Source organism: Paramormyrops kingsleyae, chromosome 10 (genome assembly GCF_048594095.1).
Source record: "Paramormyrops kingsleyae isolate MSU_618 chromosome 10, PKINGS_0.4, whole genome shotgun sequence".
NCBI classification, from domain to species: Eukaryota; Metazoa; Chordata; class Actinopteri; order Osteoglossiformes; family Mormyridae; genus Paramormyrops; species Paramormyrops kingsleyae.
The window spans coordinates 34,618,902-34,636,131 of NC_132806.1; the positions used below are offsets into that span (position 1 = coordinate 34,618,902).

At 46.6% G+C, this 17,230-nt stretch overlaps 2 protein-coding genes across 5 annotated transcripts in view; both read left to right on the top strand.

Moving 5' to 3' along the window:
* Window positions 1-11,927, top strand: part of ablim3 (actin binding LIM protein family, member 3) — an 83,191-nt gene extending 71,264 nt beyond the window's left edge. The window contains exons 14-21 of one of the 3 annotated variants that reach the window (XM_072717753.1): window positions 701-814; window positions 1,172-1,242; window positions 1,932-2,085; window positions 8,046-8,075; window positions 8,603-8,661; window positions 8,826-8,886; window positions 9,661-10,121; window positions 10,228-11,927. In XM_072717753.1, the coding sequence (XP_072573854.1) occupies window positions 701-814; window positions 1,172-1,242; window positions 1,932-2,085; window positions 8,046-8,075; window positions 8,603-8,661; window positions 8,826-8,886; window positions 9,661-9,698 (527 nt within the window). In that variant the 3' untranslated portion in view covers window positions 9,699-10,121; window positions 10,228-11,927. Of the gene's footprint in view, window positions 1-682; window positions 815-1,171; window positions 1,243-1,931; window positions 2,086-8,045; window positions 8,076-8,602; window positions 8,662-8,825; window positions 8,887-9,660; window positions 10,122-10,227 lie in introns of all 3 variants that reach the window. The other 2 variants (XM_072717755.1, XM_072717752.1) reach the window with 2 other exon arrangements.
* A 220-nt stretch (window positions 11,928-12,147) lies between these two features.
* The window catches only part of LOC111848918 (actin filament-associated protein 1-like 1), a 30,109-nt gene continuing 25,026 nt past the window's right edge, over window positions 12,148-17,230 (top strand). Inside the window, exon 1 of one of the 2 annotated variants that reach the window (XM_023821298.2) lies at window positions 12,148-12,302. In XM_023821298.2, the coding sequence (XP_023677066.1) occupies window positions 12,281-12,302 (22 nt within the window). In that variant the 5' untranslated portion in view covers window positions 12,148-12,280. Of the gene's footprint in view, window positions 12,303-14,051; window positions 14,326-17,230 lie in introns of those variants that run through there. The other variant, XM_023821295.2, reaches the window with a different exon arrangement.

The following is a 17,230-nucleotide window of genomic DNA, read 5'->3' on the forward strand; positions in this document are numbered from 1 at the left end:
ATTATGGTAACATGATGGAGAGGGACCATGACAATGTAACAGACACCTTTCTATTCTGGAGGCTCAGATGTTCTGAATGTCCTCTAGAGCGTTTAAGACGGGTGTTTACTGAACATCTCCTACATGGAGTCCATCTGTGCATAGGATATGAGCCTGTAACCTTCCGGGCGGCTCCTATGTAGGGCTCCCTGTGCTATTCTTCAGTGTCTTCACCTTCCCGTCTCTGCATTCCTCACCATCACTGTATCGGGGGATGGTAACAACATGTTACTTTAAAAACATTCTGCCCTAATTAAGCCAAGCGACCCGCTGTCAAAGCCCGCCACCATGCCCCAAATCTGACCTGCTTCCAAACCACTGGCCTGCAGAGAAAAGGTCAACTCTCGTGGTTCAGGAAGCTGGTCTCGGCCTCGTTGATCTCACCGTAGTGAGGTCATGTCTGGAAGTTAGATAAAATAGTAATTGTTGTTTAAAAGGGCTTTCGGTAGGTAATGTAGGTATGACACAGGCCTCGTTTCACACACTCATCATCAGTGCTGCTGGACAGCAGGCGCGGGGAGGCCTTCCCGCTTCCTCCAGACCAGTGAGGCCTCTCACACTTACCCAACCCCACGTGTTGCTGGGAAAATGCCGTGTTTTATTCCCCGCGCCCGTCTCTGACGCGGCGACTGTCTCTCCCCAGACGATGACCCTAACCCAGCCACAAAAAGCAAGACCAGCGAGAACATCATGCAGTCTTACAAGTTCCCCTCGGCCTACTCCCCGGACCACTACCCAGAGTCAGACTACTACCACTATGCCGGGTCCCCTAAAGGTACTAGCAGTCCGGGGTGCTGCATGTAATGGCATGGTACGGGTCAAAGGGCAAAGGTCAAAGGGGGGGAGCCAGGACTTTAGCTGGGACCATGCTCTTGTTTTCTTACATCTCACTATTGCGCCACCCAGCCCCCCCTCCCCCCAATCCAGGATGCTTAAAGAAAAATAAATATATGTCTGGGATGTCTGAGGCTGTGATTCATAATCTAGCCCCCCCGCAGATGTGTCTCCCCATATACATTCTTCTTTGTAAAGAACGTTTATCTGCCTGACCCCATATCTCCCTCCCTTTGCTGATGGGGATGCCCTCTGCTGTATCCTGAGACACTCCCCTTCTCTCGTTCTGTCTTCACAGTCTCTCGTGCCCCACGCCGGAGGTTCTCATCGGGCGGGGAGGAGGACGGATGGACTCACAATCTGCACAGAGTATGATGCCGACTGCCCGATTTTTGCCGTTCACACTCACGGGGCTCGTGTCACCAGGGGCCGATGACTTAGCGTGACCACGTCACCTTGACCTCCCTGCGATAAGAACAGGAAGCAGACTGCTTACTTCCTGCTAGGGTGTATGTCACTTCCTGCCCCTGGGCTCCCGCTCTCTGAAACTCCTTCAGCTTCCTCTGCCGTGTGTCAGGCTTGGTGAATGTATTTCTTTTTTACCTTACGACCTACACTGACTCCATTCTCCTTGTGATCCCAGCAGCTGTGCTATATTATATTTGCTTTGCTCTGCCAACCTCATACTGACGACGCTCATAGGTCAGAGGTCAGAGCACAGCAGGTGCAAAGATACAGTCAGAGCTGAGCAATCTGCTGAATTCGCTAGGTGGGATATGACATGTGACAGCTAATGTGATCATAGCCCCACTCATAAAATCAAATAAGTCGTGCCTTTGGGCACGGTAAGCATGGCTCTGCACCCCGGCCGACCTCCCCGCCCGGCACCCCGGCCGGCCTCGACCGTCCCGCACCCCGGCCGGCCTCGACCGCCCCGCACCCCGGCCTCCCCGCACAGTGCACTGTGACATTCCCTTTCTCCCTCTCTCTCTCCATCTGTCCTTGTTCTTGTCCTTGTGTTTCCCTCCCTCCCCCTCTCCATCCATCACTCACTCCAGATCCAGAGTGGGATTGGCAGGATGATCCTGAAGGAGGAGATGAAGGCCAGATCCGGTTCCTATGACAACGACCCATGGGCCAGCGGGCGCAGTTCCCGCAGCGGCAGCAAGGAGACGCTGCATAGCATGGGCTACAACAACACCGTGAACGGCTGTGAGGGCTGCCCCCTTCCCGTCGATGTCAAGCCTGCTATTAGCACCGTGGCAGCTGTAAAGCTCTCGTTCTTCGTGTTCATTGGCTGGCAGGCCTCATTTCTCTGAGCTGAGTAAATTAACCTCCAAATGGCCGTTTTCTACGTGGGTAAAAAGGGAGCAGCTTTCTTTTCCACTGTCGGCTTTGAAGCAGAGGCGGCAATGGGGCATTAAAGGCACGCAGGTGCGTCTCCTCATGCTCCGCCTACAGCTGTTTGATGTCCGCGTGACACGCAGGTACGGGGAGTGACGGGGGAGGCGGGTCTGCGGGGTGCAGCCAGTGAAAAGGCCAGCAAGGACTCGGCATGCCGGTTTTCAGTTGGGGAGGGCAGAGTGAGCCCCCATCCTCTGCTGTGCCTACGTCCCCATGACCTTCCTTGACCTTGGCTTTATTAAAAGCCCTGGTCCCCCGTTATGGGCCAAACGTTAGAGGAGCTCATCTGACACGGATGTCAAAGCGCCGTCTCCTCTCCCTCCCCGGTTGCGCCCCCCTGCCCCCAGTGAGGGTACCTTTTCATCTCATCTTTGTGTTTGACTTTAAAGGCTGCCATGCCAGCCGCTGGCGCCCCCAGCCAGCCCCGGGAGAAAAGGAGCCGCTGTGTTTTCCTTCATTCCCTCTCGCGATGCTCCTGTCACGCCGCTCTCTCTCCCCGTCGCTCCCTCCCGATCCAGAAGACGGGCGGCTGGGAATCACGGCTCTGTGACTGTGAGCTGTAGAAATGCTCGCATTTCCCTGGCCGTCTTCCTGTGTGCCTGTTCCTCCCCATTTTCATGTTTCTCCTGAGTAACTTCAGTTCCCCCTCCTTCACAGACACTCCCCATTGCCCTCCCCCCTCCCAAATCCCTCTTTTATTTATGAATAATCAGAGGTATATCTTTTTCTTGTTTCCTCCCGACTTCCTCTCATGGAGCTGCCTCTCAGGAGCCAAGGTTGGCAGCAGCTCCTGGAGTGGGAAGGCTGGCGGAGCGCAATGGGGGCCTCTAGCTAAGGAGACGGCCGCCTTAAAGCTCACACAGGATGAGGATCCTTAGTTAAAGAATAGATGGGAATAGATGCATAATTAGAGCCTTCCTACTTCTCCAGGGAGAGTGTGTCCTGCCCGCTATCATCCCCGGTGGCAGAGCCACTGTCATGGAGATAAGTCAGGGCAGAGCCACACCGGCGCTCTCATGGGAGGCTACACCTAGTGCGCAATGGGAATATCCCATAATGCACTGCCGCCAGTTTTGTCAGATGATGGCTGTGAAGATGATAATGCCCACTTTCCAGCCAGGATTAAGTCAGTCCATGATGACTTATGGAGTCAATGGGATCAGATTGCAACCCCCCGGTCTCAGAGGGAGTTGGGAAGGTGGGGGGGAGCCAGGCCTGGCCCCTATGTGAAGGCTCAACCCCAGGACCTACACATCAGAATGCATGAATGTGAATGGCTGCCCAGCAAAAGCAAGCTGACCAAAGCTCCCTGCAGACAATCAGGGGTAGAGACCCTGCCCCCCAGAGACACTCCTTTTCCTTTTTACATTATTACCCTGTGAATGATTACATACATGGGGAGTGAAAGCCGTGATTACCCATGCCAAAAACAAAAAAAGGACAAAACTCCCCTTGGAGTTTTTGTGTATATTCTGAGTAGTGAGAGATAAGAACATAAGAACATAAGAACTATACAAACGAGAGGAGGCCATTCGGCCCATCGAGCTCGCTTGGGGAGAACTTAACTAATAGCTCAGAGTTGTTAAAATCTTATCTAGCTCTGATTTAAAGGAACCCAAGGATTCAGCTTGCACTACGTTATCAGGAAGACTATTCCATACTCTGACTACACGCTGTGTAAAGAAGTGCTTCCTTAAATCCAGTTTGAAATGTTCTCCCGCTAATTTCCACCTATGGCCACGAGTTCTTGTATTTGAACTAATGCTGAAGTAACTATTCGGTTGAACAGCATCCAAACCTGTTAGAATCTTATAGACCTGGATCATGTCCCCCCTCAGTCTCCTTTGCTTGAGGCTGAACAGATTTAGCTCAAATAACCTTTCCTCGTATGACATTCCTCTAAGACCAGGAATCATTTTTGTGGCCCTACGCTGCACCTTTTCTAAGGCCGCTATGTCCTTTTTAAGATATGGTGACCAAACCTGTACACAATATTCTAGGTGAGGTCTCACCAAGGAATTGTATAATCTTAGCATTACCTCCCTTGACTTAAACTCCACACACCTGGAGATGTACCCCAACATCCTATTGGCCTTTTTTATTGCTTCCCCACACTGGCGAGAATGAGACATGGAAGCATCAACATACACACCAAGGTCTTTCTCATAATCAGCTACCTTTATTTCAGTAGGTCCCATAAAATACCTGTACTTTATATTTCTGCTCCCTACATGGAGTACCTTACATTTGTCTATGTTAAATTTCATCTGCCAGGTGTCAGCCCAGTCACTAATTAAATTAAGATCCCGCTGTAGCTGCTGAGCCGCTAGTTCAGTATCTGCTACACCACCCACCTTGGTGTCATCTGCAAATTTCACCAGTTTACTGTATATATTGGTGTCTATATCATTTATGTAAATTAGGAACAAAAGTGGTCCTAAAATTGAACCCTGCGGTACCCCACTATGAACGCAGGCCCACTGTGACATCGAGCCTCTTATAACTACTCGCTGCTTCCTATCCGTTAACCAGTTATCAATCCAAGTCGCTACAGTTCCTAAAATACCTGTCGCTTTGAGTTTAAGTGAGAGCCTCTTGTGGGGAACAACATCAAAAGCCTTTTGGAAATCTAAATAGATGACATCATAGGCCTTCTTATCATCAACTTCCTGAGTAGCTTCCTCAAAAAACTCCAACAGATTTGTTAAACAGGATCTACCTCTCCTAAATCCATGCTGGCTATCCCTCAAAATGTTATTTGAGTCCAGGTAATCTACCATTTTCTCTTTGATTATAGCCTCCATAACTTTACCAGTTATACAAGTTAGACTGATTGGCCTATAGTTTGACAAATTACTTCTATCCCCTTTTTTGAAAATGGGCGTTATGTTGGCATGCTTCCAATCAGAAGGTACCACACCTTCAGATAAGGATTTTTGAAACAGTAATGTTAAGGGTCGGCAAATAATATCCCTCATCTCTTTTAACACTATAGGTAAGATGCCATCAGGGCCCTGTGATTTATTTATTTTGAGCTTAGCTAGGCTTTGCAAAACATCAGCTTCAGTTATATATATATTAGTTATAGACGATGTTGAATTAGTAATAAGAACTGGTAAGTTACTAGTGTCCTCGACAGTGAATACCCGTGCAAAACTATCATTGAACTCATTTACTATGTCAATGTCGTTTTCAATTATAAGACCCTTACTATCCTGCAGATTAGTAATTTCAGCTTTTAGAGCTCTTTTAGAGTTAAAATACTGGAAGAAACTTTTAACGTCATCCTTAGCCTCCAATGCGATCTTCCTTTCGACATTCCTTTTAGCTCGTCTAATGTCATTTTTTAATTCAGCCTGTAGATTTAGATACTCTTGCTTTATTATGTCATCATCAGTTATTTTCCATCTCTGGAACAAAGCCCTTTTCCTCCTTACTTTATACTTTATGTCCCTATTAAACCACCTAGGTTGCAATTTCCTAGATTTATTCTTGCTAGAAACAGGTATGAAGTCCTCTTGTACTTGCAATAATGTGCTTTTAAAAAATTCCCATGCCTCTTCAACAGTTTTGTTATTTAACTCCATCCAGTTCACGGTTTCTAGTTTTAATCTCATACAATTGAAGTTAGCCTTCCTAACATTATATATTTTTGATTTGGACTTTGCTCTTCGGGCACTAAACTTAACCTCAAATTTAACCATGTTATGATCGCTACTGTCAAGTGGTTCTAAAACATCTAATTTACCAATCCTGTCCTGGTTATTAGACAAAACAAGATCAAGAATGGCATCTCCCCTGGTAGGGGTGTTAACAAACTGAGTAAAAAAACAATCCTGTACTAATTCCACCATCTCAAGTTCATTTTCAGAAGAGCCAGCAACAATGTCCCACTGTATCCCCGGTAGATTAAAATCACCCATAACTACCACATCATTTTTATTGCTCATAATCCTAATATCACTGTATAACAATCTGCTTTCCTCAGCAGCTACATTGGGTGCTCTGTAACAAACACCGACAATTAGGCTATTTGAGTTTGTAGCATCTAATTTTACCCATATAGCTTCCGTACTTTTACTTATATCAGTAAGCTCCCTTGCCTGCAAGATTTCCTTTACATATACTGCAACACCACCTCCCTTCTTACCTATACGGTCTTTACGGAACAATGTGTAACCATCCATATTATATTCTTGTCCATCCTTATCACTCAACCACGTTTCAGTTATTGCTATAATATAAAGATAACTAAGTGATGGCAGTTAGAGGAACCTATATTTACAAAAATGGAGAAATGAAGGAACTTTTCCATGGGAAAATGAGGGTTCACTCTAAGACCAGATTAACGGCTTTTGACTTTCCACAAAGAGGCACTTTGGCTGCCGTTTATGCCGTGGTCCTCTCCGCGTTTTGCTGGTTTTTGTAGCACTGGTTTTGGGCTGGATGGTATGGCAAAATATTTTATCATGATTTTTTCCTATCAAATGATATCAATAATTATGGTGATAAAATGCAACTCACCATTGCTTTACTTCTGTCTCCATTTTTTGCTTAAAATTCCCTTAGAATTGCCCTTCAACTGGGTCAGAGGATGAAAAAAAGATGAATAAAAATGTAATAACTACAAAATACCGACAATACATTTTGTTGCTAGTTTTTTTTCTCTGACTGCCTCGCTGTTCAGTACAGGGAACGGATTTGACTAGGAGTAGGCAATATGCCCTAAAAATGATACCACAATATTTGCAGAGATTTTCACAATATCATTATTTATCACAATATTCTAAAATTCATATATGGAAAGCAGTAAAATGTGACAGGTGGTTTTGAGTTTTTCTGATTATGATGAAGAAATTAGTTATAATTGTTAAGGAACGTGATGGATATAATCGCCAAAAATGGACTCATACATGTATGGAATTTGTGTAAAAATAGTACATTATAATTGCTAATTATGCAAGAATACAAGCGTTTAGGCTATATTGCCATACTCACGACATTCAAATTGATAACGGTGTGAATGTTCATGATGATCATATCATATTTTATCGATATATCGCCCAGGCTCAGCGATGGTCTTCCTCACCACCTGCTTGCATCACTCCTCTCAGCATAATGGCCCTTCCTGCAGTCCCACTGGCACCACAAACCAAGCCAAACCACAAACTGCTGCTTTTCCATTTTTAATTATCTGCGCCAAAAGCGTAACCAAACCAAGCTGGTCGCATCATCATGTAACTATTCTCTCTTCACAGTACTGCTCAGGTATGGCCTGGTTCCAGTATGCCAGTGGAAACTGGCCTCCCTGGCCCTCACACAGACTGTCCTCCCATAGCATTCCCAGCTGTGGCGGCTGCAGCTTGGCCTCCACCATCCAGTAGGATGGCTAGGATTTCCCCTTTCAGCATCTAAGCACTTTGAAATCATTCCAATTTCCCCACAGGGAAGAGCAAAGTATCTCTGTACTATAAAATACTCATAGGTGTAATCACAGTTCAGGAACTAGCTGCTTCCTGGAAAATGTGCACTTCGAGTCGGAACTGCTGATTTTATGGGGCTCGTATCTCTATAACTGTAATAGCTTTGTTTGTATAGAGACTACTGTTGTGTTTTATATTGGTTTCTACCCAGGAAGTAGATCGAGTCGGGAGCCAGACAGATCCGTAAATAATACCTAGTCAGAAACACTGGAAAAGCCTGTTTGTGGGTCGCTCCCCAACTTTAAACCGCGGATCTGACAGTGACGCCTCTCTCTTGCCTTCCAGCTCCTAGATCACACTTCAGCGCAGACAGTGGTGAGTAACTCTCGGTGTGCCAGTACCCACAGAGATGGAGACGTGGCAACTGGCCGTCCCCCCTCTGATGGTGGACAGACACCATGCATATTTGTCTTTCACTCTGCACTCATTTCTCAGTTTATTGAGGCTGGCATATTTAAATTGATGTTATTGTCTTCACTGCCATTCACACTCAGAAGCTACTGACCGTGGCACACACACAAAAGAGCACTGAGCTCAGAGTCCGAGTCGTTTTGCAGAATTGCTTCTGTTTGGAGCAGATAATCCCGAAATAAAACCCTATGTGGTAAAGGCTGGGGTTTAAAACACATTAGGAAGAAATTAGAGAATATTTGATCTACAAGTCTCATTTCAGTGGGGGCAGGAGGGCAACGCCACATATTAGAGACTGCCAGTAATGTTTGTGGGTTTGCACACTATGCCAGCTGACGTTACAGCCAGAAAGAATATCTCCCGCTTGCCGTCAGCGCCCTCTGCTGTTCACAGCCTTAACTCCATATACGCCGTTGTCGGTTCTTTTTCAGACTCGTTCATCTCCAAGTCTGCCTCCTTGCCAGGCTACGGCAGGAACGGATTGCACAGGGTGAGATTCAAGGGCTTAACGCAGGATGAATGCTGACAGTCTCCATACGCCTAATAGCTTATTAATTTATGATCTTCGTTACTGAGCTTATGAAGGCCGATGTGTGGTGAAGTTTAGCCGCATTTGCAGGAATGTCCTGTGTCTGATTTTTCACTGTTTTTCAGTCACAGGCTGCTGATTACTTCCAATACGACAGTGGAAATGCAGTAAACTGGGGCATTAGAGGTACGTTGTGGGATTACAGTAGGACAACCACACAGAACTCGCTTCCGAGCAAGAGAGTGAGACTGTGACCTGGAAGACTGTGACAAAATGCCAGCCTAATACTGGCAAACTAATAAATAGATTTACATACTCTGCACAAATCTTAGGCAGCCAAAGGAAATGCTGTCTATATTATCTTCATGTTGGTGTAGAACTATGACATAATGACCTGTTTGTAAAAGTGTGTTAGCTTAACCAATTCAGAACTTCATAAGTCACCCCAGTAATTGCAACAACCACCCAGTATACCCATCTGCTTTTTCTACTGGACCAGCTGCACACCTTGTTTGGCCAATCAGTCCCTCTCTGAGTTGTTTAACAGATTGAGTCAATTAATTAATTGAGATGGTGGAGGAATTCAGTGAATACATGGGATGGCTGAGGTGCCCCTGAGGAGAGGTTTGGCAACCAAAGCGATGTTCATCTAGCCATCCAAGAAGATATCAATGACATTTTGGAGAACAGAAGAAAATTTTGTTAGTTTTTCTAGTGTTACACTTAATTAGCATATCTTACAGTGTTACATTGTGTTTTTTCCTGAGCATTTATATGTTTACTACCCAGAAAAATCCTTTGAGTGCCTAAGACTTTTGCACTTTACTGTATATAAATACTGATTACAACTGAGCAACGGGGTTTGACACTATAGTTTGTTGAAGTCTAGGACATGAATTGGTTGTAATTTGGTTTTTGGAAGCATGTTGTGATGATGCTTTTGCTTGATTTGTCCCATAGAGTACAAGGTAAGAATCTTCATCGTGGAGACAGACTGAGAGACTTGGGGATCAAGGGGCCAAAAGGCATCTACACACTGAGGAGGAAGGGCAGTGGGGGCTCCACACTGACGAGAGACCCCAAGCGGGGGGCTGCAGTTGGGGTTTAATCACACCGAGTGTCAGAGCAAATGAAATCAGCTACCTTAGAATTTCCTGTAGATGGCGCTAGATTGTCTTTGTTCTAGATCCTATGCACATTTGCATGAACACGCGTCAGTGTCTGACCAAAGACTCACTGTGCACTTTGTTTCATTTTGAAATTTCATCTCATTTAGCATAGTTATGTCAGGGCACGGTCCCATACACAGTCTGACATTCAGCTCTCACATCTTCTGTTAGATTTATCCATATGAAACGCTGATAGTGACCACAAGGGGGCGGAATAGGCTGCCGAAGGATGTGGACAGAGCCAGGTTAGAGGTGAGCTTCAGTAAAGACCTCTTTCTGTAAGCAACTTATACATAATCTGTTCAAGCATACTTTTGAGTGTGTTTTATTCATCTTTTTTTCTTGGTCTGTCTATTAGCGTCACCTGTCACCTGAGGAGTTCTACCAAGTGTTCGGGATGACAATGACAGACTTTGACCGATTGGCACTGTGGAAGAGGAATGAGCTGAAGAAGCAAGCCAGGCTGTTTTAACAGGAGAAGGTCCAGCCCGGGACCTGAAGCGGGTCCGCCATACTCAAGAGCCCAGAAAGCAGGGCAACCGTGGCAGGGAGATCGTTTGAGCCACAGACTGGATTCAGACACATGCCGTCCCCGGGGCGCGCTGCTGAACTTCCACATCGCAAGAGATTTGAGTTTGTTTGTTTTTTCCTCCTACAGACGGCCACGGCCCTAACCCGCACTATTACTCATCCTGAGACCCCGGCCTTTGCCTTAGAAACTGTAGGTGTGCACCAGCGACATAGCAGGACGGCAAGTGCAGAGGCATGTCGAAGAAGCGAAGCATAACCACAGCTTGATACTAACTGTGCATTCATACAGGAGTGACAGATGCAGTTATTTTTTTTCGTTTCTTTGTAACGTAGAAGCCTTCTTGCTCACAGCGACTGCAGATCTATTTTTTTACAGAAAGGGGTCAAAATATATAATATAGCATAGAAAATAACGTGGATTTGAAGTTTTTTTGGGTAGCCATATTCTGATATTGTAAGTTGTGACGTGTAGCTTGGATATGCCCTAATTAAAACCAAAGTGGGGACAGGAAAATGTAATGCAAAGAAAGTGTGTATTTTAAATTTGGCAAATGACTGGAAAGTCTTGTTATTGTTGTGTTTTCAGAAAACAAGGTTGACTCGAGGATATAGGTCTGCTGAATGTATTCCCAGCTAAGATGTATAGAAACTATAAAAGTATGTCAACCAAAGGAACAAAAATTTAGTGGTTCCTATAAGTGCTGCTTAGCAAGACATAGATTTCTGTTCGTCTTTGGAAGGAGTGAGGTGCGTTTTTTCCTTGCAGTGAAACACTTGCTTTTGGAAGGACACTTTTCTGTTCGGTGATAACCATATTTGTTTTATACTTTGGTATTATATACACACTGCCCAATAAATTAACTAAAGTGTACTTTTTGTTGTGGCCCGTAGACTGTTACTTAAACAGAAGGGTGTATATTGCATACATGTAAAATTTCACCCATTGGTCTTATTTTAATTCGCGCAAGCCACTGATATAGCTTAAGTTCTAAGCTTACTTGCATCATTAATCGTCACTTACAAATGATTAATTGGTAAGGAAGCAGGAAATCGCGATTTTATGGGTGGTCTTAGTGAAACACTTCAACAGGAGAAATCTCTCTCGGCTTTAGGAAGGTTTTTTTCTATAATATAATAGCCTAGTCTTGCAGTAAAGAACACTGCCGTTTAGATAGACTGGTGTTTGAACTCGAAGGATAGTCCGCAGATCCAGTTAAGGATTAGGCTTTCATGAGACACAGCTTGTCATTTTCCAGGCGCCGAGAGTGCATGGCGCAGTCGTTGTTTGTCGTACATGACTGAATGTTATGGATCGTTACAGTGCTTAAAATGTAATTTCAGGAGTAGAAAACCTCTTTACTAAATAAATTAGTTACTTCAAAGCTTTTAAATAAATGAATTTTAAAAACTTATTTTTTAATTGTACTTTTCTTTTCTAACTGTAACCTAATTCTACTATCTGTCAGTACTGTACCAACAAAATATGTATACCTTATATTTAAATAAATGCAGTTTCCATGTGAATAATTTGAGTATGGCCTTTTTAAAAATAAATAAATACATAAATAAACGGACTGACTCCTCAAAGCCTTGCATTTATCACCTTTTCTCTATTAAACACAAATGCAAATACACGTTAATAAAAATCACATTTTGCTCTGTAGGTGCAGGTTATCCGAGCCCTAGGGAGCGGCCGTTCCGTGGCATTAGGACCCAGCGCAGGCTGAGGAAGCGCGTCGCCTCAGTCCGAAATGATCGCGAACCGGACCGCACGCCCTGCTCGTGTCATTACGGAGCACATGGCTTTGGGCAGTGTCATGCATTTCCTGCCAGGTCTCAGACATTTTTGAATTTAGGGAACAGCTTCGAGTGCTGCTGACATGAATGCCGATTGCACCAACTGTGAGTATCCTACAAATTTAATATCCTTAGAAAAGTCCAAGAAAATCCTAGTTGGCTCTGCCTTTAGAGGCGTCTATCACAATCTACCGAAGACTGCAAAGAACTAACAGCATTTTTAAACGACAGTAAATAAAAACCACTTAATACTAACGTATGTTATTACAGATATGCGAGCAGAAACTAGTTTCTGTCTTTATATATCATGCAGTTTCTCAGGTGTGTTTGATGACGCCGTATGATGTTATACGGCTTGGTTTTCACACCTGTAACTTCAGCCCACGGCTCCGATTACTTCAATTACAAACGACGAAACCATACTTGCCGATGGTGTGTACTTTAAGGCATAAGAGCACGCATTCTGGGTGCATTTTGACATGTCGTTTGCAAGAGACAAGGTGTCTTTCTGTCACAGCACTGGTAAAATGATGCAACGGAGTTCGCGGCTGCTGCAACACATCCCGACTGCAAAGAAAATCCTATTGTATTGCACAATTTCAAACTCACAGCGTTTCTTTTTCTTACGAAAATAGTTCAGTGCTCGCAGTGTTGTTTATTTTTCCTTACTTAGCCGCCTAGTTATGTAAGTCAACATCTTTCAAAGATTTATTTTTTTTATAGGACGCCATAATTATTTCTCACTAAATCCGAACGAAACGAAGACATCATGTGTTGCATTGTGTTGACTGGGACACGGGCTACGTACTCCCACATACACTGGCCTAGATTTGGCCTCTTGCCCCCCCCAATAGATCGGCGTAACTCCCATCTGCTCGCAGCTGCTTTTCACGTGTATTTACAGTCGCCCCGCTGAAATGCGTATTAAAATAAAAGCCCCTTTCATTTTAGCCATGGCTTTTTCGGACTTTCGGGTTCATGAATTGTGACCGGCAAGAAATAATATATCTGGGAAATGAGCATGCCACGTGTGGGGCAATTTATCGCCGGTTTGTTTCCAATTGCTCTTGGATTTGACAGCATGGTTACGATCCCTCTTTTCTCTGGTGTTTATAATATAAAGTCTGACTTTATAAGGAGCTGAGTTCTGACGAGACCCCCTGTCCAGGCGCTTTGTAGGTTCGTAGATCTCTTGGAAGTCCCGCTGTTTGCGTAGCCTAGTTGATGTCTTGGCGTGGAGCTCTGTTTGGGAATAGGGACGTGGTGACTGTTTTATTTTGACTCCGGCAGCGCAGACCGCTGGTGGCCCCTTTGTGTGCATCGCCGTTTCCTCACACAGCTTCCCAGAGACAATGAGAGGGCTCCTACAAGTCTCAAAATAACAAACTGTGACTCCGTATCTGAAAAAACTGGCTGCGGCACCCTGTGGGTCCCGATATGAGGATACAAGAAACCGAATCGCGCAGACCTGCAAGTGAAAATAATAAGAGTAGTTTAATAATACTGTGGATCGGAATGGAAATGCGGAAAAGGGTGTTCGGTAAAGTGTCCCGTTGTTTGATAATCCTTCTGCACGGAGTTCGATTTCACAGATATCACCTCGCACCATCTACTATTCAGACTGGACATAAAGTTCAGACATTTTCAAGTTTATTTCATTGCACTTCTGACCCAAGTCATGAATAACGAGTTCTCGGAATGACTTTTATTCCGTCTCCTATTTCTGATCTGTGTGTCCTCATTGATCAGATCATGTGGTTCAGTTGGGCTTACTGTGGACCCCTGTGAAGTGGAACGGCTCTGAGGTCTGATAGTGATCCGGCAAGTCTGCCCTGACGGCTTTCTTAAGGCTGACTGCTGTGAGGGTGGTCCCGCTTTCTTAAGGCTGACCACTGTGAGCGTGGTCCCACACGCGTGTGGATTCACACAATGACTGCTGCTTCTTAAGAGCTGATGTCTGAATCTCTCCAGTTTCCACACCTGTATCCTCAGAAAATCTCTTTCTTACTGGGTGCCAGAGGGAAAGTGCAGACCCTCCAGGGGTGGCCAGCTCGGTGGCTGCCTTCCCAGCCTGCATCTGGGCACTTGGTGGACTTGTCTGTCCTCGGACACGGGGAGCTCTGTGGAGGTGAGTCAGGTGGAGATGGAGGCGATATTGGGCAGCTGCCGATGGGCGTCTCTCCTCGGTCTGCGCCCTGCAAGCTGGGGAAGAGAGGCCAGGCTGCGCCATCTCACAGCTATCCTGATGCTCTCTCCTTCATCTCCTCCTTCATTCTATCATTGTTAACCCCCCTGCCCTCCCGATGTTCCCTGCCCCCTGTACTCTTTTCTGACAGCAGGTGAAGGCCAGGCCTCATTCCCAGTTTACGCTGCATGTGTAAACTTCCCCGTCTCCCCAGCCCCGGAAATGCTTCCTGATGGATTCCGCTTGCTTTGCTCAAATAGCAGGAAAAAACAGCCAGTGTCTGTAGGAGTCGCCGGAGATCCTGTCTGTTATCTGTGGTTCCCTTTTTAGGCCTCACCACCGCCCTGCTCTGTGCCTCCTGTCTTCATGCGTGTATGCGTGCATGCGTGTATGCGTGCATGCGCGCACGCATATGAGTGCCCGTCTTGTTTTTGGTGTCTGTCTGTTGTTTCCTCAGAATCTGGTCCAATTGAAATAGCTGAGGTGGCTGCTATTTTGGGCTAATCGCTATGCTGGATGGAAGCTCACCTGGCTCATCCTTTGGGGGGGGGGGGGGGGGGGTCATGTGACTCCACTGCCAGACATCCGTGACATCGGCCTTTAATTGCGAGTTGGCAGATTCCATCGCATCTCAGGGTAGCGTGACCTGGCCATCGCATTATCCCGGGAATGTGACATCAAGCATGGTCACTAGGCCAGATCTGTGCTCTTTCTGGAAAAAGCAGGGAAGCACGTTGCTCGTCCTGCGACAATCTGGTTTTGTTCCCACGTTTCCTTCCACCAGACAATCTATCAGTGGGCAGCCGCAGTCGGGGCTGGGGGGGGGGGATTGAAGCTGTGGAAACAATTGCTTATTATGCCCTGCTTCCTTCAAGCAGGCAGAACGCAAACGGTTGCGGTCAGCATTTGTAGAATTAAGACCCTTTGCTCAGGCCCATGTGCACAAAGACCAAGATTCTATAACTGACTGGTACGACCGTCCGTTACACGCAGAGCAGTCGCACCATTTCTGGGTCCCCTTCGGGACGTCTGGCTGTAAGCATATGGAAGAACTTAATAAGAAAGAACAGGCATCTTTTGTCTCTCGGCATGGGAAAGCCAAGCCTGAAATTAATAAAAGAATCGAACGTGTTGCAGATTTCACGCCCATGGTCAGCATTGGTCCCCGGTCACTAGCGGGAAAACCATTTTGGTTTTTCCGGTCACCAAAAGGGACACTACGTCTTGCTGACACGTTCTGACGCTGATGTGTAGGAACCAGCCCGTCTGGGGCTGAGCATTGCATGCCGGAGCGGAGCTGCTCGCTGGGACAACAGGGCCTGCGTCTGGACACAGAAACGTGCTTTAGCTGGGTCATGGGAGAGCGCTGATGTCTGTCGCCCCAGTTGAGTGCACTGAGATGTTAAAGGTTGCTGGGCATGTTTTACAGCCCTGTTAAGGCCTGCCTTTAAGGCCTGCCTTTAAGGCCTGCCTTAACACATACTACTGCCTCTGCTGACGAGGAGTGAAAAAGTGAAAATGACCATGTACTCAGGAACGTGAAATTAGTTACCTAACTGTTTGCGTGCTGTTGCTATAGTGACAGACGTGGACCTGACCTCCCAGCAATATTGACGATTTATACTAAAACAGAGAGACACTTTCTCGTGGCCAGTTGGAGAGTGGGTGGCGCCCTGCTGATGTCAGTGACAGGGCCTGATTCTAACACAGTGGCCAAGGTGGTGAGTTAATACAGGTATTCAGATAAGCGTGGGGGAGGCAGAGACCATTTGATGATCCGTCTGTGGGGGGCACAGTGTTTTCATGAAGCCAGACTGCAAAACTCACAGAAGCTCATTCTAGAAAGACACAAAGATTAGCTTGTGCTATTTCTGTATTACTACCGGCATATTCCAACCGGCGTTTAACGTGGTCCTGATATCCAGGATAATCACTCTTTCACTGGCTCCCGCCCCTGTCCTCTCCGAAGCTGCACGTCTCTCTGGATCTGCATTGACACACAGCTCTCCCCGGATCCCCAGATGCGATTCCCTCGCCATGCTTTGAACAGCGGAATGAGTGCTTCTTAATCTGTAGCGTTTGCAGACTAATGTGCGTCTTCCTTGCCCATCTGATAAGGTCTCCCCTGATGGGGGCTTGTCTAAGGGCTCAGGACCAGGCCCCAGTGCTGGGAATCTCCCATCGGCACCCCTGCGGGGCGACACACGCACATGCCTGTAAATATCCGAGGCCAGAGGGACAAAGCGGCCAGTCTTCACACCCCCTCGGGGTGGGGGGGGGGCAGGATATTCTTTGACATAGCTGCCCAGTGAAATCATGGGGGTTTCGGAGATCGGTGATATGAATGACAGGCGGAGGGCTGAAACACAGCTTTGTCTGGGGGGGTTGGTGGGGGGGGCAGAGGCGTAATGCCAGGTATGCCCATTTCCCCGCCCCCTCCTCCAGGGTGTGTCGCTGTGTGCCAGTACTATCTCGCTGCTGCTCGGGTGTCGTGGAACCCGCCAGAAGTCAGAGGGTCGCCTCAAACATATAAAGGACCCGGCTGTCCCGCGCCTCCCCTCCCGCGACCCCCGCATTCCTCGGGCTGCCCCATCTGCATTATTTCTCCCACGCGGATGCAGACAGGGGGCACGCCGCGGTGTCAGGTGGCGTCCAAAGCGAACCCCGACACTCCCCAAACACAGCCTGGAGCTTTCCATCAGGGGGGAGCACTTCAAAGCTGCCCACTCCTACCGTAACGACTCCCTTCAAAGCCAGTTAATATGTAAACAGGTGAGGGGCCGTGTGGGGGCCGTAACTCCCTCACATGCGTCCCCTGGTAAGCCTGCGCTTGGTAACAGACAAACAT